Source organism: Taudactylus pleione, unplaced genomic scaffold (genome assembly GCF_031769625.1).
Source record: "Taudactylus pleione unplaced genomic scaffold, aTauple2 ptg000046l, whole genome shotgun sequence".
NCBI lineage: Eukaryota > Metazoa > Chordata > Amphibia > Anura > Myobatrachidae > Taudactylus > Taudactylus pleione.
This window is the reverse complement of record NW_028284448.1, coordinates 17,582,522-17,595,372: the sequence shown is the minus strand read 5'-3', so window position 1 is coordinate 17,595,372 and position 12,851 is coordinate 17,582,522. Positions and strand designations below refer to the sequence as shown.

The 12,851-nt window shown below is 47.3% G+C and overlaps 1 protein-coding gene and 2 pseudogenes across 2 annotated transcripts in view; all 3 read right to left on the bottom strand.

Annotated features, from left to right (window-relative positions):
* NT5DC1 (5'-nucleotidase domain containing 1) overlaps positions 1-12,422 on the bottom strand; it is a 446,918-nt gene extending 434,496 nt beyond the window's left edge. Inside the window, exon 1 of one of the 2 annotated variants that reach the window (XM_088460431.1) lies at positions 12,097-12,422. In XM_088460431.1, coding sequence (XP_088316557.1) covers positions 12,097-12,189 — 93 coding nt within the window. In that variant the 5' untranslated portion in view covers positions 12,190-12,422. The remainder of the gene's footprint in view (positions 1-12,096) is intronic. The other variant, XM_088460432.1, reaches the window with a different exon arrangement.
* On the bottom strand, positions 5,853-6,068 carry LOC148537717 (Nuclear RNase P; annotated as a pseudogene).
* LOC148537716 (U6 spliceosomal RNA) lies at positions 6,232-6,327 on the bottom strand (annotated as a pseudogene).
* Positions 12,423-12,851: the final 429 nt, after the last annotated feature.

The following is a 12,851-nucleotide window of genomic DNA, read 5'->3' as shown; positions in this document are numbered from 1 at the left end:
ACACTTACACCAACCTATGGTTGGCGCAGTGTCTCCTTCTGAACTCTGGCTAAACATGGCTTCTGTGACTGCAGTTCTGCCTTTGGGAATGCGGCTGCATTCTCTGACATATAAAGAAAGGAGAATACTGCGCTCTATATATATTGTATTGTATATATATATATATATATATTATATTGTATTCTTTCTTTATATTGCATTTAGTGAGGTTGGCAATCACCTCTGTATTTACTGCAGCATTTATATTTGAGTCCCTGGTGTGATAGCGCTAAGGTTTGTTTTGTGTGTGGTTAGCATTCTCTGACATGCCCATGAAACTGCCATAACAAAGCCTTTTTATTTTCACTTACTTCAAGCTACCTCCCAGGAACACCCATAGATTTGCATCGCCGGTTCTAATGCCAGTGCCTCTGTATGCGATAGCATACACTCAGGGGAATGCATCCACTGTAGAGGTTTACAGGACTTTTTGCGCATTTGCAGTAGCAAATAGCTGAACTGTGCAAACTTTGGCACTGCGTCCACATTGACCACAGTTGTGCTATGATTTCTAGCATTATCTTTACATGCTCCTGCAAGTCCTTTGCTTTACCAAGTCTCATTTCATGCAGTGTTTGTAATGCATCACACATGCCTATATTAATAACATATTTTATAAAAACCAGAACTGCCAGAAATGCATTAGTTGAGAGCCTTTTTGTTTTCTATAGCTCCTGGGATCATTATGATGGAATAAGTCCTGGATTTCACTGAAAGACATTTGTCTCTAACTAGATCTATTGGGCTGATTCAGAGTTGTACACAAACCCAATGGTTTGCATACAAACCCGATGTTTGAAGATCTGTGAATGCACAGAATCTGTACTGCACATGATTCTATGAGCTCGTTCACAGTGCCCGGACACAGCGGCCTCATTGACAGGCTGAGGCCAATTGGGGTGGAGTCAGGCAGCGTCCCAGGAAACGGGGGCATGTCAGCCGTATTTTTCTCGGAGTGCTGAAGCCAGTGGCTGCGTCCTTGTACACAGTTTTACTGCGTGAAAACACCGGCCATTCCGAGTAACCAGATCACCGGCAGAAGTTGTCTACTACAAGATATATACAAGATAACTCCTGCAGCATTAGCATATTTTAGCACAGCAGCTGCGTCCAAAGATGCAGCTGCTATGTTAAAATATGCTAACACTCAGAAACTACATCCATCCCATTTATAAGCAAAATAATCTGACATTCATATTAAAATGGCTCATATATAGACAGAGCCTTTATCCTGCTACAGTACGTATTGCTGTTATGCAACTGAATACAGATATGTGTGTATCATACTCAAAGTATGTCTAGTTAAAGACTCTGGGGGGTATATTTACTAACGGTCGATTTTTTAGTTGATTTTTATGTTGATTTAAGTGGACAGAAATCGACGGTCTCATGCACTGCCAAAATCATTTACTAACATTCTAATTAGATTTTTATTTGAATCGGTTTTAGCAGGTGTAAATGCATTAGGATTTGAACTTTCTGTTCAAAACTGAATGCAAACAGAACTTCAAAAAAAATCAAATAACCTGCCTAAGCATTAAACCAGCCTCAAACTGGTCAGCCCAGAGCTAGCAATCTCCGGAAAGTGGGGACCCCCCTCAAAAAAATGGGGTTCCCCCTCCCGGGCATTAACCAGCAGACCATAGCTCTTCCCTACATCCCTGGTGGGGTGGATGCAGGAGTAATGGGTTAAATGAAGAAGTAATATTGTTTTTCAGTCGAACTACAGGTACCAGCAAGCCTGCCCTTTGTCACTTGTAGACCTACAAGTGCCAGCAGGCTGGTGGCACCTGTACTCCCACTGTGAAAAAAATGGGATTTTGGTACTTACCGGTAAATCCTTTTCTCTGATTCCACAGGGGACACTAGAGAGGTGCTTACCCTAGGGTATAGAGGCGTGGTTAGCTGGAACTGGCATTAATTAAGTGTGAAGCTCCTCCCCCTCTATTCCCCACCAGCCCTCAGTTTAGAAAATGAAGACAGAGTAGATGGAGAACAACAGGAGTGAAAAGGAGAAATATCACACAACATAACCATACAACATACGGAACAAACTAACAGGCAGGTGAAGAGCGCTGAGGTGGGCGTCCAGTGTACCCTGTGGAATCAGAGAAAAGGATTTATCGGTAAGTACCAAAATCCCATTTTCTTTTTCATCTACTAGGGGACACTGAAAGGTGCTTACGCTGGGGACGTCCCAAAGTTTTCCCCACAGGCGGGAGCGGTCTGCAGAACAAGGCGGCTAAAACCTGATGCTGAAGCTGCAAATGTATCAAACTTTAGTGTGAAACATTGACCAAGTGGTCGCACGGTACTTGTAAAGTGGAGGCACCCGCACCCACAGAACAAGTGGGGCCGACGATCATTACTGACATAACTTGACTGCGGAGAGCTCGAACCACATCAAGTGTAGAAGACACACCTGAGCCCTACACTAAAGAAGGCACCACAAAAGGCTGGTTTATGTGGGAAGCCAACCTCACCTCAGGAAAAGGCTACCGTCCTGAGTACCACCTTACCAGCATGAAACACAAGGTAAGCACACTTATAGGACAGAGCCCCCCCATTCCGAAACTCTGCGCGCCAAAGCCAAAAGAAGTCCCAAGGAGCTATAGGTGGTACAAAAGGTTGCTGCCCCCGCAACATCCCCTGAAAAAACAGCTGCATCTCATGTATGACGAGCAACTTATGTCGAAAGAAAATGAAAAGAGCAGAAACCTGCACTTTAGAAGATCCCAATCGCAGGCCAGAAACTAATCCGGTCTGGAGATAAAAAAACAAAAAACGGGACAACAATAAAGTCCTAGAAGGAAAGCCCAGACTGGTACACCATGTCATATAAGAGTGCCAGATGCGATGATAATGCGCAGCCGAAATCGGTTCCCTGGTGTGAAACATGGTGGGAAAAACAGAGTCTGGGATGCCTTTGCGACTTAAGATATCGGTTCAAGGGCCACCCCATGCTAAGTTGGAGTGGACGAAAGGACCCTGTTGCAGAAGGTCCGGGCGAAGAGGAAGAGGCCACGGGACATCTGCAAGAGGGACTGAAGGTCCAAGAACCAACTACTCAGAGGCCAGTTCGGAGCCACGAGAAGACTGAGGCCGACTTGTGTTTTATTCTATTTTGTAAACGAGTAATTAGTGGAATCGGAGGAAACCGGTAATCCAAGTCGTAACCCACGGAACTGCTAGAGTGTCGACTGTCATTGCCTGCGGATCCCGAGTACTTGACACGTATGCTGGGAACTGATGATTCAATCTGGACGCCATAAGGTCCGCCTGAGGATGACCCCTCGACGCACGAGTGCGTGGGACACGTCTGGGTAAAGCTACCATTCCCCAGGGATGGATGTCCTGGCGATTTAGGTAATCTGCTTTCCAGTTGTCCACTCCTGGGATAGATAATGCCGACAGCAATACTGACTGACTGACGGCCCACCGGAGAATCTGAGTTACTTCTCGCATGGCCATGCGACCTCGAGTTCCACCCTGGCGGTTGACGTAAGCGACTGCCGTCATGTTGTCTGACTGAACTCTAGCCAGAAGAGACCTTAGCAACTTTGCTGCTTGTAGCAGAGCATATTAAATTACTCAGAGTTCCAACTCACTTATGGGCCACCCTGTTTCCACTGGGGACCAACAAACCTGAAGTGATAGTCAAGGACCACTGCTCCCCAGCCTCAGAGGTTGGCGCCCGTAGTCAGTTTCCAAAATTCTGGCCCACCAAGAGATTGTTGGATTGTGTCCACCAGAGTAGAGTCACCCAGTACCCGGGGCCAAACGGATCAGTTGATGTAGATGCAGGTGAGACCCTGACCCCTGCGACAGCAGGTCTAGCTGGAACACTCGGGAGTAGAATTGTCCGAATTGTAGTGCCTGAGAAGTGTAGTGCCTCGAAAGCTGCTACCATCTTCCCCAATAGATGTAAACAAAGAAGCATGGACACCCTCTTTGGTCTGAGGACTAGCAACCGGATTATCCCGGCTTAGTCTTGCAGAAGGAAAATCCTCTGTAATGCCGTATCCAGGATCCTCCCCAGAAACTGGAGTCTCTGGGATGGACTGAGGTTGGATTTCTAGAAATTGATTATCCAACTGTGTTGGATAAGAGTCTGGTATCCAAGAAAAGAGATTCCGATGAAGCCTTGAATAATAGGTCCAAGGAAGGAATAATGTTCATTCCTGATGTCCGAAGACATGCATCATGACAGACATCTTTTAGGTGTAAATGCGGGGAACCGAGGATAACCCTAATGGCAACATCCAAAACTGATAGTGATTTTGCAAAATTACAAAACGCAGGAAGGCCTGATGCAGTTGTCCAAATGGGAACATGGAGATAGGCATCCTCTATATCCAGGGAAATTTGGAACTCCGCTGGTTCCAACTCGCAAGACAGACTGAAGTGACTCCATTTTGAAATGATACATCTTCAGATACTGGTTAAAAGACTTCAGGTTTAAGATGGTTCTGACTGAACCATCCGGCTTGGGCATCACACAAAGGTCTGAGTAAGACCCCATACCATGTTGATGCACTGGAACCGGAACAAGCACAGCCGATTGTTGCAGAGACTGGATAGCCTCCTGCCGACCAAGCCTGTTGAAAAGACATTAAGCGAGTTCTGTACCTGTTGTGCAACCTTTTGTGGACGACCTCTACCTATGCCGCCCCTTGCCTACTTGGGAGCACCTCGTGCTTTACCATGAAAGGGCTGTGGCACATGAAAGGACTGAAACGAGGGACCATAGTAAGGCCTCCTGGAAGCCAGAGCAGTTGAAGGGAGGAAAGAAGACTTGCCCCCCCTGGTCTGGGATATCCATTTTTCCAATTCAGGGCCCCAAAGCATATCACCAGTGAACTGTAAATCTTCTACAGCCCTTCTGGATTCTGTGTCCATTTGCCAAGAGCGCAACCAGAGAGCTCTGCAGGCAGAAATGGCAGAAGCGGATATGCGAGTACTGATCTGACTGCATGGAAGCGCTGACTCACGGATGTGTCCAGCTAGTAGATGCAACTCTGCTCTGGAAGTACCAGAGTCCAAGCTCGTAGTCAACTAGCGTTCCCGCTATCCTGTTTTAGTGGGGTGCGGCGCCCTGCCCTCTTTCTGGAAGGCAAAAAGCGCGCTGCCCTCCAGAAGGAGGGCAAAAAGCGCCCTGCCCTAACAGCCTGTGGGAACTGTCTTCACCCGCGGGTCACAGTGTCCCACGGGTGAAGAAATGTGCGGTGACCTGGTCACCGCCGGAGAATAGACGCCGGGGGGCTGCTCGGCGTGTCCGTAGGTGCCGGGCACGTCCCCAAGAGTGACGAAAAGGGGACACGTCCTTTTCAATGACCACGAACGTGCCCTCTCTAGCTCTGGCTCGCGCCGGAGCTAGAGTGAACACTAGTCAACTGATCCACCCAGCCAACTACCGCTTTGTTAATCCAGGCGATAACAAATATAAGTCTAAGTTGAACCTCCCCTGTAGTATAAATAGATTGCAGTGTTGTTCCAACTACGATAATAAGGGGGTCCCCATGGTAGATTTAGGACCTGCCGGACCACCAGAATTAAAGGCTTCACCCCCGTAGAGGTGTTTCTTAAGTAACATAGCACCCGGCATTGGAAGCGTTGTTTTCATAGTGAATATGTTACCCACTGTTCCATCATAGATAATGGCAAAGGATAACGGGGGGGAACGACGTAGAATCTGGAACCTCTAATCCGGTTGTTTCCAGGTCGCTGATAACTATACGAGAAGCTGTTGCAAGGAGGGAAAAACAGCCAACCTTTTTGGTTGGTTCTCAAAGAAAAATTCTAAATTCCTGAGTAGCAGGAAAAGATTTTGAATTCTGAGTCGCAGATCCTCATGAAAATGGAGGGTACAGTAGTAAAGGGAACCTAGAACCTCTGGTTTTGACAGGTGACACCCTGTGAGGGCGGCGAGGGGCTCTTGTCTCAGACCTTCCCAGAGGCACGGAGGAAGAGACCTCACACGCATGTGGCGCACTCAGTGTGTAACCTCAGCATTGAGCTTCCCTTTCGCTCCCAGGGAGGTTGAGACCTACTCATTACTGCTAACACGTCAGCGGCCCATGGAGGAGTGGGTGAAGCAGAAATAGCCACGGAAGGGACTATTTTTAAACAAGCATGACATAACGTGGAGCCAGAAGCCTGTGGCTTATCTTTTGAGAAGCCTAATGCTTGTCATTAAACATGGAATGCTTCACGTATGTGCGTGTCATCCTTTTGCAGGGGCCATGGTAATCTTTCCAATTTTAGTATATGTGCTGCCGAAGCGAGCACTAAGACACACAGACTGTATTCAGACTATAGAGACAGCATACAGTTTAGAAAAAACAGAAGGCCAAAGGTGGGAAACAGAGGAGAAACACCACTCCCCAGCCCACAGATTAGCTCCCCTGCTCACTATACACCTTCTAGTGTATATCACTTTTTTCAAGGAGAACCCAGCCATCGCTTTTATCATCTGTAACACTACCTAACAGGGAGAGATGCAGGCATACAGTAATAAAGACGGCAAACACACGCTGTTTGTAACAGCTCTATGCCGTTTAGAGTGCATCTGTTTAGGCTCCGCCCCCTTTTACATGCTAAGAGCTCCCAAATTGGCTTCTATGTAGCCATTACTTTCTCCTGACAGCCCCGCTTTGCTGCCTCTGCAAAATGCGTGTCCAGCGGGGGCAGAGTTGAGGGCAGGGAGCAGCGCTGTGTGCTATGTATGTACACAGCCTATACTTCAAGCGCTGGGCAGCGGAGGTTACATTAAACTTTGAAAACGGCAGACACGCTGTTTTCTAGTATTGAGAGAGAGAGCCTGCGCGGATATAGGCTCCATCCCCTTTTATATGAGAAGGTCCAAAATGGCTTCTGCATTTACCCTGTGTCAGCCCCACAATGCGCCGCCATGCAGCGGGGGCTGAGTGTATGAGAGCTATGGCAGGGAGCAGCGCTGTGCGCTCATAACCCAGGTGCTCTGTAAAAAACACAGAACCTATCTCACACTACAAGCGCTGGCTGTTGGGGGGGGGAGCTGGAGGATGTGCAGCCACACACTCACTGCGCTCCCCTGGAAGTCTGTCTCGGCAGGTCAGCACTCTCCTCTTCTTGCTGTGGAGATGTGCTGTGGCGATAAGGAGCTGTCAGTTGCTTTTAGAATAAGCACTGTGCACTCCTTCCTGAACTTCAGAAAAGTCAAGGCGCCAGGTACCCGGACCCCACCTTTGGTATTGGTGGCGAAGGGTACCTAATTGTGTACAAGATGCTATAAAATAATAAAGTAACATCAAATGTATTGCTGGAGCACGGCATGTAGTGACCAGCTCCTAAGGCACATTTTCTAAACTGAGGGCTGGTGGGGAATAGAGGGGGAGGAGCTTCACACTTCTGAATTAATTAGTGCCAGCTCCAGTTAACCACGCCTCTATACCCCAGCGTAAGCACCTCCAGTGTCCTCTAGTGGATGAAAGAGAAATATTAAATAAACCACAGTACACACACACACTGAATATTGTAATTCTTTATTACACATTCATTCACTCACTCACTCACACTACACTCCCTAAAGGAAGTTGGTCCACTTCTCTAAGTAGAAGTCCTAGGTCTTGGTGTAATAAAAAAACGTACGAGACCCCCCCCCACGGACATGCAGCTGGGAGTGCTCGCTGCCACCTGAAATGACATAAGGTCATTCATGGTCAGCCTCATTCACAATAATGGATAAGCCATTTCCAAGGCAGCGGGCACTATCAGCCAGTCAGCGGCCGCTGATTGGCTGGTAAAGTATCGATGCTTGGTCGATGGTTGATTCTGGTTGTGATTCGGTTTTATAGTCGATTTTGCCTTTAGTAAATCCCTGTTTTGCAAAATAGACTGAAAATCACCAATAAATACACCAAAAACCCAAAATCAACCTTTAGTAAATATATCCCTGGGAGTGTATGACTATGGTGCTTTTATAGTTGATTGTGTTATTTGTGTTTGATTTTATGTAACTATTATGTTGTAGTAAAGTTATTTAAAATGATTATCACATAGAGCCTGATTCTGAGTCGGACACAACTTCGGCTGCAAACACTTACACTCGTAATTATCAGTAGCCTGCACATACACCACAAAAAGCAAATGCAGACTGTGCTTGCGCCACACGATACATACACACCTTGAGGGAGACTACAAGAGCAACCAGCTTGCTCCGTTCGTGGCCAAATCATTTGTCTCTGAAATGGGCAGTCTTGCAAATGCAGGTAGCAGTCTTGCAAATGCATGAGAAATATCCATCTCGTGGGAGTGTCATGGGTGTGTAGCCAGACTTCCATGGTAGTTTGAGGCGTGCATACAAAGAGGGGACACCTGTGTCCGATGAATCTCTTGCACCTTGAATGGGGCTGGTGTAAGTGCCCATACTAATGATAAAGGTTGCAGGTGTGGATGGAAAACACTGGGGGGTACGACTAGAGGCATGAAACCATACCGATACTTGCATTAGAATAAGGTAATAAATCTGTCTGTCTCACCCGTCCATACTTGCAGCCGCTTTGCATTCTACTCAAAGTCTGGCCCACAGAGGTTCACTTTCACAGCACTAGTACTAATCAGTGATGTGCAGTGAGGTCAATGGCTGGGGAGGCACACATGGAGATGGGTCTGAGTACTGGGAGCCTGTCTCACCACCTACTCACTGTAACTCTTCCCTCACTACATTAAGCTTCAGTGTCCATTGATTAACTCTTGCTGCTGCTGACTGAGCTCTGATCTCTTAACACTGCAGTGCACTTCCTGGTCACATGACACATCCTAGATGTCCATCAGTGCTCAGGGCACACCCCGCATACACAGAGGCATGCCTCTATTAGCTCTCTTTCTGCGCAGCCCCCAGCTCTGCAAGCAGTGTCTGACTATACAGAAGCAAGGCTGAGCTGTTGTTGCCTCATCTCTCATCTCCCTGCAGTCCAAGGAAGCTCAACAAAGCTCAGTGTTAACTATAAAAATTATTACAATAACCAAAGAAGATGTTTATAAGCTATAAATGTATTCTTTGTATTATTCTAATAATGTTTACATTAAATCTCAGGAGTATGACAGGGGAGACTCTGCCTCCCCTGCCTACTCTGACTGCACGTCCCTGGTACTAATGATTCAAACAAAGAAGATTGTGGGCTAAACTTTACTGAGACCTGTGCATGTAACTCTTCACATAAAATGGAGCAAACAAGTTTCACAATAAAGGGCACGGTCAAAATTCATAATACATCTTGTCCCTCCAGTAGCACACAACCTGCAATTGTTGATAATACTCTAGGTTTTGCAAGTTTAAGCTTTTTGTATTAAGTTGGTTAAAGTGCGTCTAAACATTTTCTTTAGATAGTAGGTGCAAACTACATTCCATTCTAAGTATAGGGACAAGACCCAATCTTATTTCTGAAATTCAGTGTATAAACAGATGTCGTTCACACTTGTCAGGGAAAGTTGTCCATCTATCCAACTTCCCAAATCATCCAATACGTACAGAGCCAGATTACCGGCAAGGCGGTACAGGCTGGTGCCTAGGGCCCAGTGGTCCTAGGCGGCCCAGAGTCCACCTCCTGCCACCATGCCCCGCAACAGAGGGATACAAAGGGGCACGTGTACTGGGCCACTCAGCCCCTCCTCTCCGTATCAGTCCAGTGTTTCCCTAGATGCTCCGTGCCTACACTGCTGGTGATGAGGACCTCAGTAGAGCAAGCAGAAAAACCAGGGACTAGTGCGAGGTAAGTGTGGCTGGTAGAGAGGCATGGGGAAAACTGAAGCCATGGATAAACATAGTGGAGGGAGAGCTGAGATCATGTAGAGACACAGGGGAGGTGGGGGGGGGGCTGAAGGAGAGCATGGATGAACACAGGGGGGGTAGCTGAGGCCATGGAGAGACACAGTGGGGAGTGTACTGAGGTCATGTTAAGACATGGGGGAAGCAAGAGCTAAGGAAGGCCATGGAGTGACACAGGGGTGGAACAGGGGCCATAATGACACAAAGGGGGGCTGGGGTAACCTGAGAGACGCCATGGAGAGACATAGAGGGGAACTGAGGCCATGGACACAGGGTGGTGGGGTTAAGGCCATGGAGAGTCACGCAGTGGGGAAGGGCTGAGAATGTTTGCGAGACACTTGGGAGAGTTGAGGCTATGGAGATATAAAGGAGGGGAGAGGTGAGGCTGTTGGAGACACACAGGCTGGGAGGATCTGAGGTTGCTAGAGAGACAGGGGGATACTAAGGCTGCTGGAGAGACAGGGATCTCTTCACTCCAAGCACCTTGCAGGGACGAGCTCCTTACGGAGTTCTGTATTTGATACATGCCGGCGCTAAGATCGCATCCTGCAATGCGATCATGTGCGCTAGTAACGTGCCCAGATCGCATTGCAAATGCGATTGTTGATAGATGGGCCCCAAAATGTTTTATCTTAAAGTCTGGCAAGTGCCTTCTCAATTTTATATATATATATATATATATATATATATATATATATATATACCCAGTTACATGTGCTTACTAGTAAATACGATGTATTTCCGCAAAAGTATGCATTACATGAGAAAGCAGCATTTCAGTTGTGTACTTTCTTAGCTGAGCATTAACGTTTCACTTTGCCTCTATCTGTGCTTAAGGTATTTACTATTTTCAGAGGGTTGGGTTCGTGTTGCCAGCGCTCGAGATCCCAGCGGACAACATCCCGACGCCGGCATCCCGACAGGGTTAGGATACCGATCGACCTCCCCCTCTCCCTACCCTAACCCTCCCTCCCCAGTGTATAAACATAACCTCCCCGAATAGTGTCTAACTCTAAAGGTGCATACACACACAAAGATTTTTTGAACGATTATCGATAACGATATCGTTTATCGTTCAATCGTTGAAAAAAATCGTTCACTGAGTTAAAACGATGAACAATTATCGTTCATGCGCGTTCACGTTTGTAGTTCAGTCAGACTGACCAACTCAACGATTTTCATTAAGGGAATATGCAAAAATCTTTTGTAGTTCCAAAAAATTGTTCATTACATTTAGTAAATGAACGATTTTAGTAAACGATTTTCCTTCATTTTTCTAGGGAAAAATGAACGAAAATCCTTTACTAAAATCGTTCATTTACTAAATGTAATGAACAATTTTTTGGAACTACAAAAGATTTTTGCATATTCCCTTACTGAAAATTGTTGTGTTGGTCAGTCTGACTGAACTACAAACGTGAATGCGCATGAACGATAATCGTTCATCGTTTTAACTCAGAAAGTGAACGATTTTTTTCAACGGTTGAACGATAAAATTAATCGTTCAAAAAATCGTTGTGTACGCACCTTAACCCCTAACTCTCCCCCCAACCCCGCTACTTACCTTCGGGATTCCATCACCGGGATTCTGACAGGTGTCGAGATTCCGGCACCGGCATTCAGAGCAACGGAATCCCCGCGATTGGGATTTATGACCGCATTCATTTTCAGAGTAGAGACAGATTGTTTGTTTCATAATATTGCCAGGTATAGTATAGAATAGATCATGAGCTATGCCTACGAGTCATTACACTGCATAAGAACAATGGCTGTTGGAGAATCTTATAAGACTTGTAAAAATAAGTCATCAGCATAGTTTTAAAACAGCAACACGGAATACATGACTAGTGTACATGAGAATGACCTGAGCGGTTTCCTTTATGTATATAACGTATGCACACCTGGCACACACACAGGCGTCACTATGCAGTCAGTCAGCAAGACTGCGCATGCGCATACGGGCTCCGGCGAGGGGGCCTCAAGCCTCATAGCCATCAGGGTCTATGTGGACTCCGGCGAGGGGGCCTCAAGCCTCATAGCCATCAGGGTCTATGTGCGCGAAACCGCTAGGTATTTTAACCTCTTTCTCCCCGGAAGAGCGCGTGGCAGCAGGGCGAGAAGCTGCTGTCTCTCGGTAGCAGTCTGTGTGTCCCGGGGATGTTAAGGCCTCGTCATGTGCTGTGCTTGGGGGCCGGGGGGAAATGGTGAGCCCTTAACCACCAAGCCAGCCGCCGCCCCAGCACACTCACCTTGCTGGATTCCTGTAGCCGGTACCTGCACAGAGTGTGGTCCAGGTCGAAGCCGATGACATCGCAGTCAGACAGGGAAAAGCGGTCAGACATAGCTGGGTGGGAGCAGGGAGCTTTGCAGCTTGCAGTACCCTAACCCTGGGATGAGCTGCGTGCAATAGACTCCGTCGCCCCTCACTGTTTCCCGCTACTTCTTACAGCTGCTGCCAGTGTGCTCGGTAGCCGCTGCCGCCCTTCACTGCTTTCCACTGCCAGTTTGCTTAGTACCCGCTGTCGCTCTGGCCATCTCCGGCTATACAACGTTTTACAAATCCCGGCGTAATGGCATCACACCGCTCGGAAAGAGAGAGGAAATAATAAGGTGTACACCTATAATACGCCCGTTACATCTGTGTATTACTGGGACTTGTGACTTGTCGCCATGTACGTTTGGGAGGAAAGTACAGTTGTCGCTGGTCAGTGTGTGTGACATAATGGGCGGAATTCAATTTATGCGGTTTCGGATCTCCCGTCTAAAGTGACAGGAAAACGCGGGCCGCGCTCATAGTGGTCGGGTTTAGCCGTGTAAAGCAGCTACCCCCGACCAATGTGCTGGGCGCGACTGCGAAAAGTGATGTTTGGGCGACCAAACAGGTCACTTTTCGCACATTTCGGCTCTGACCCTTCTTGGGCTGCGAGCTGAAATGGAGCGCTGACAGCTGATCGCGCCCGACAGGAGCAACAATTGAATAGCTCCGTCGGGCGCAAAGGGGGGT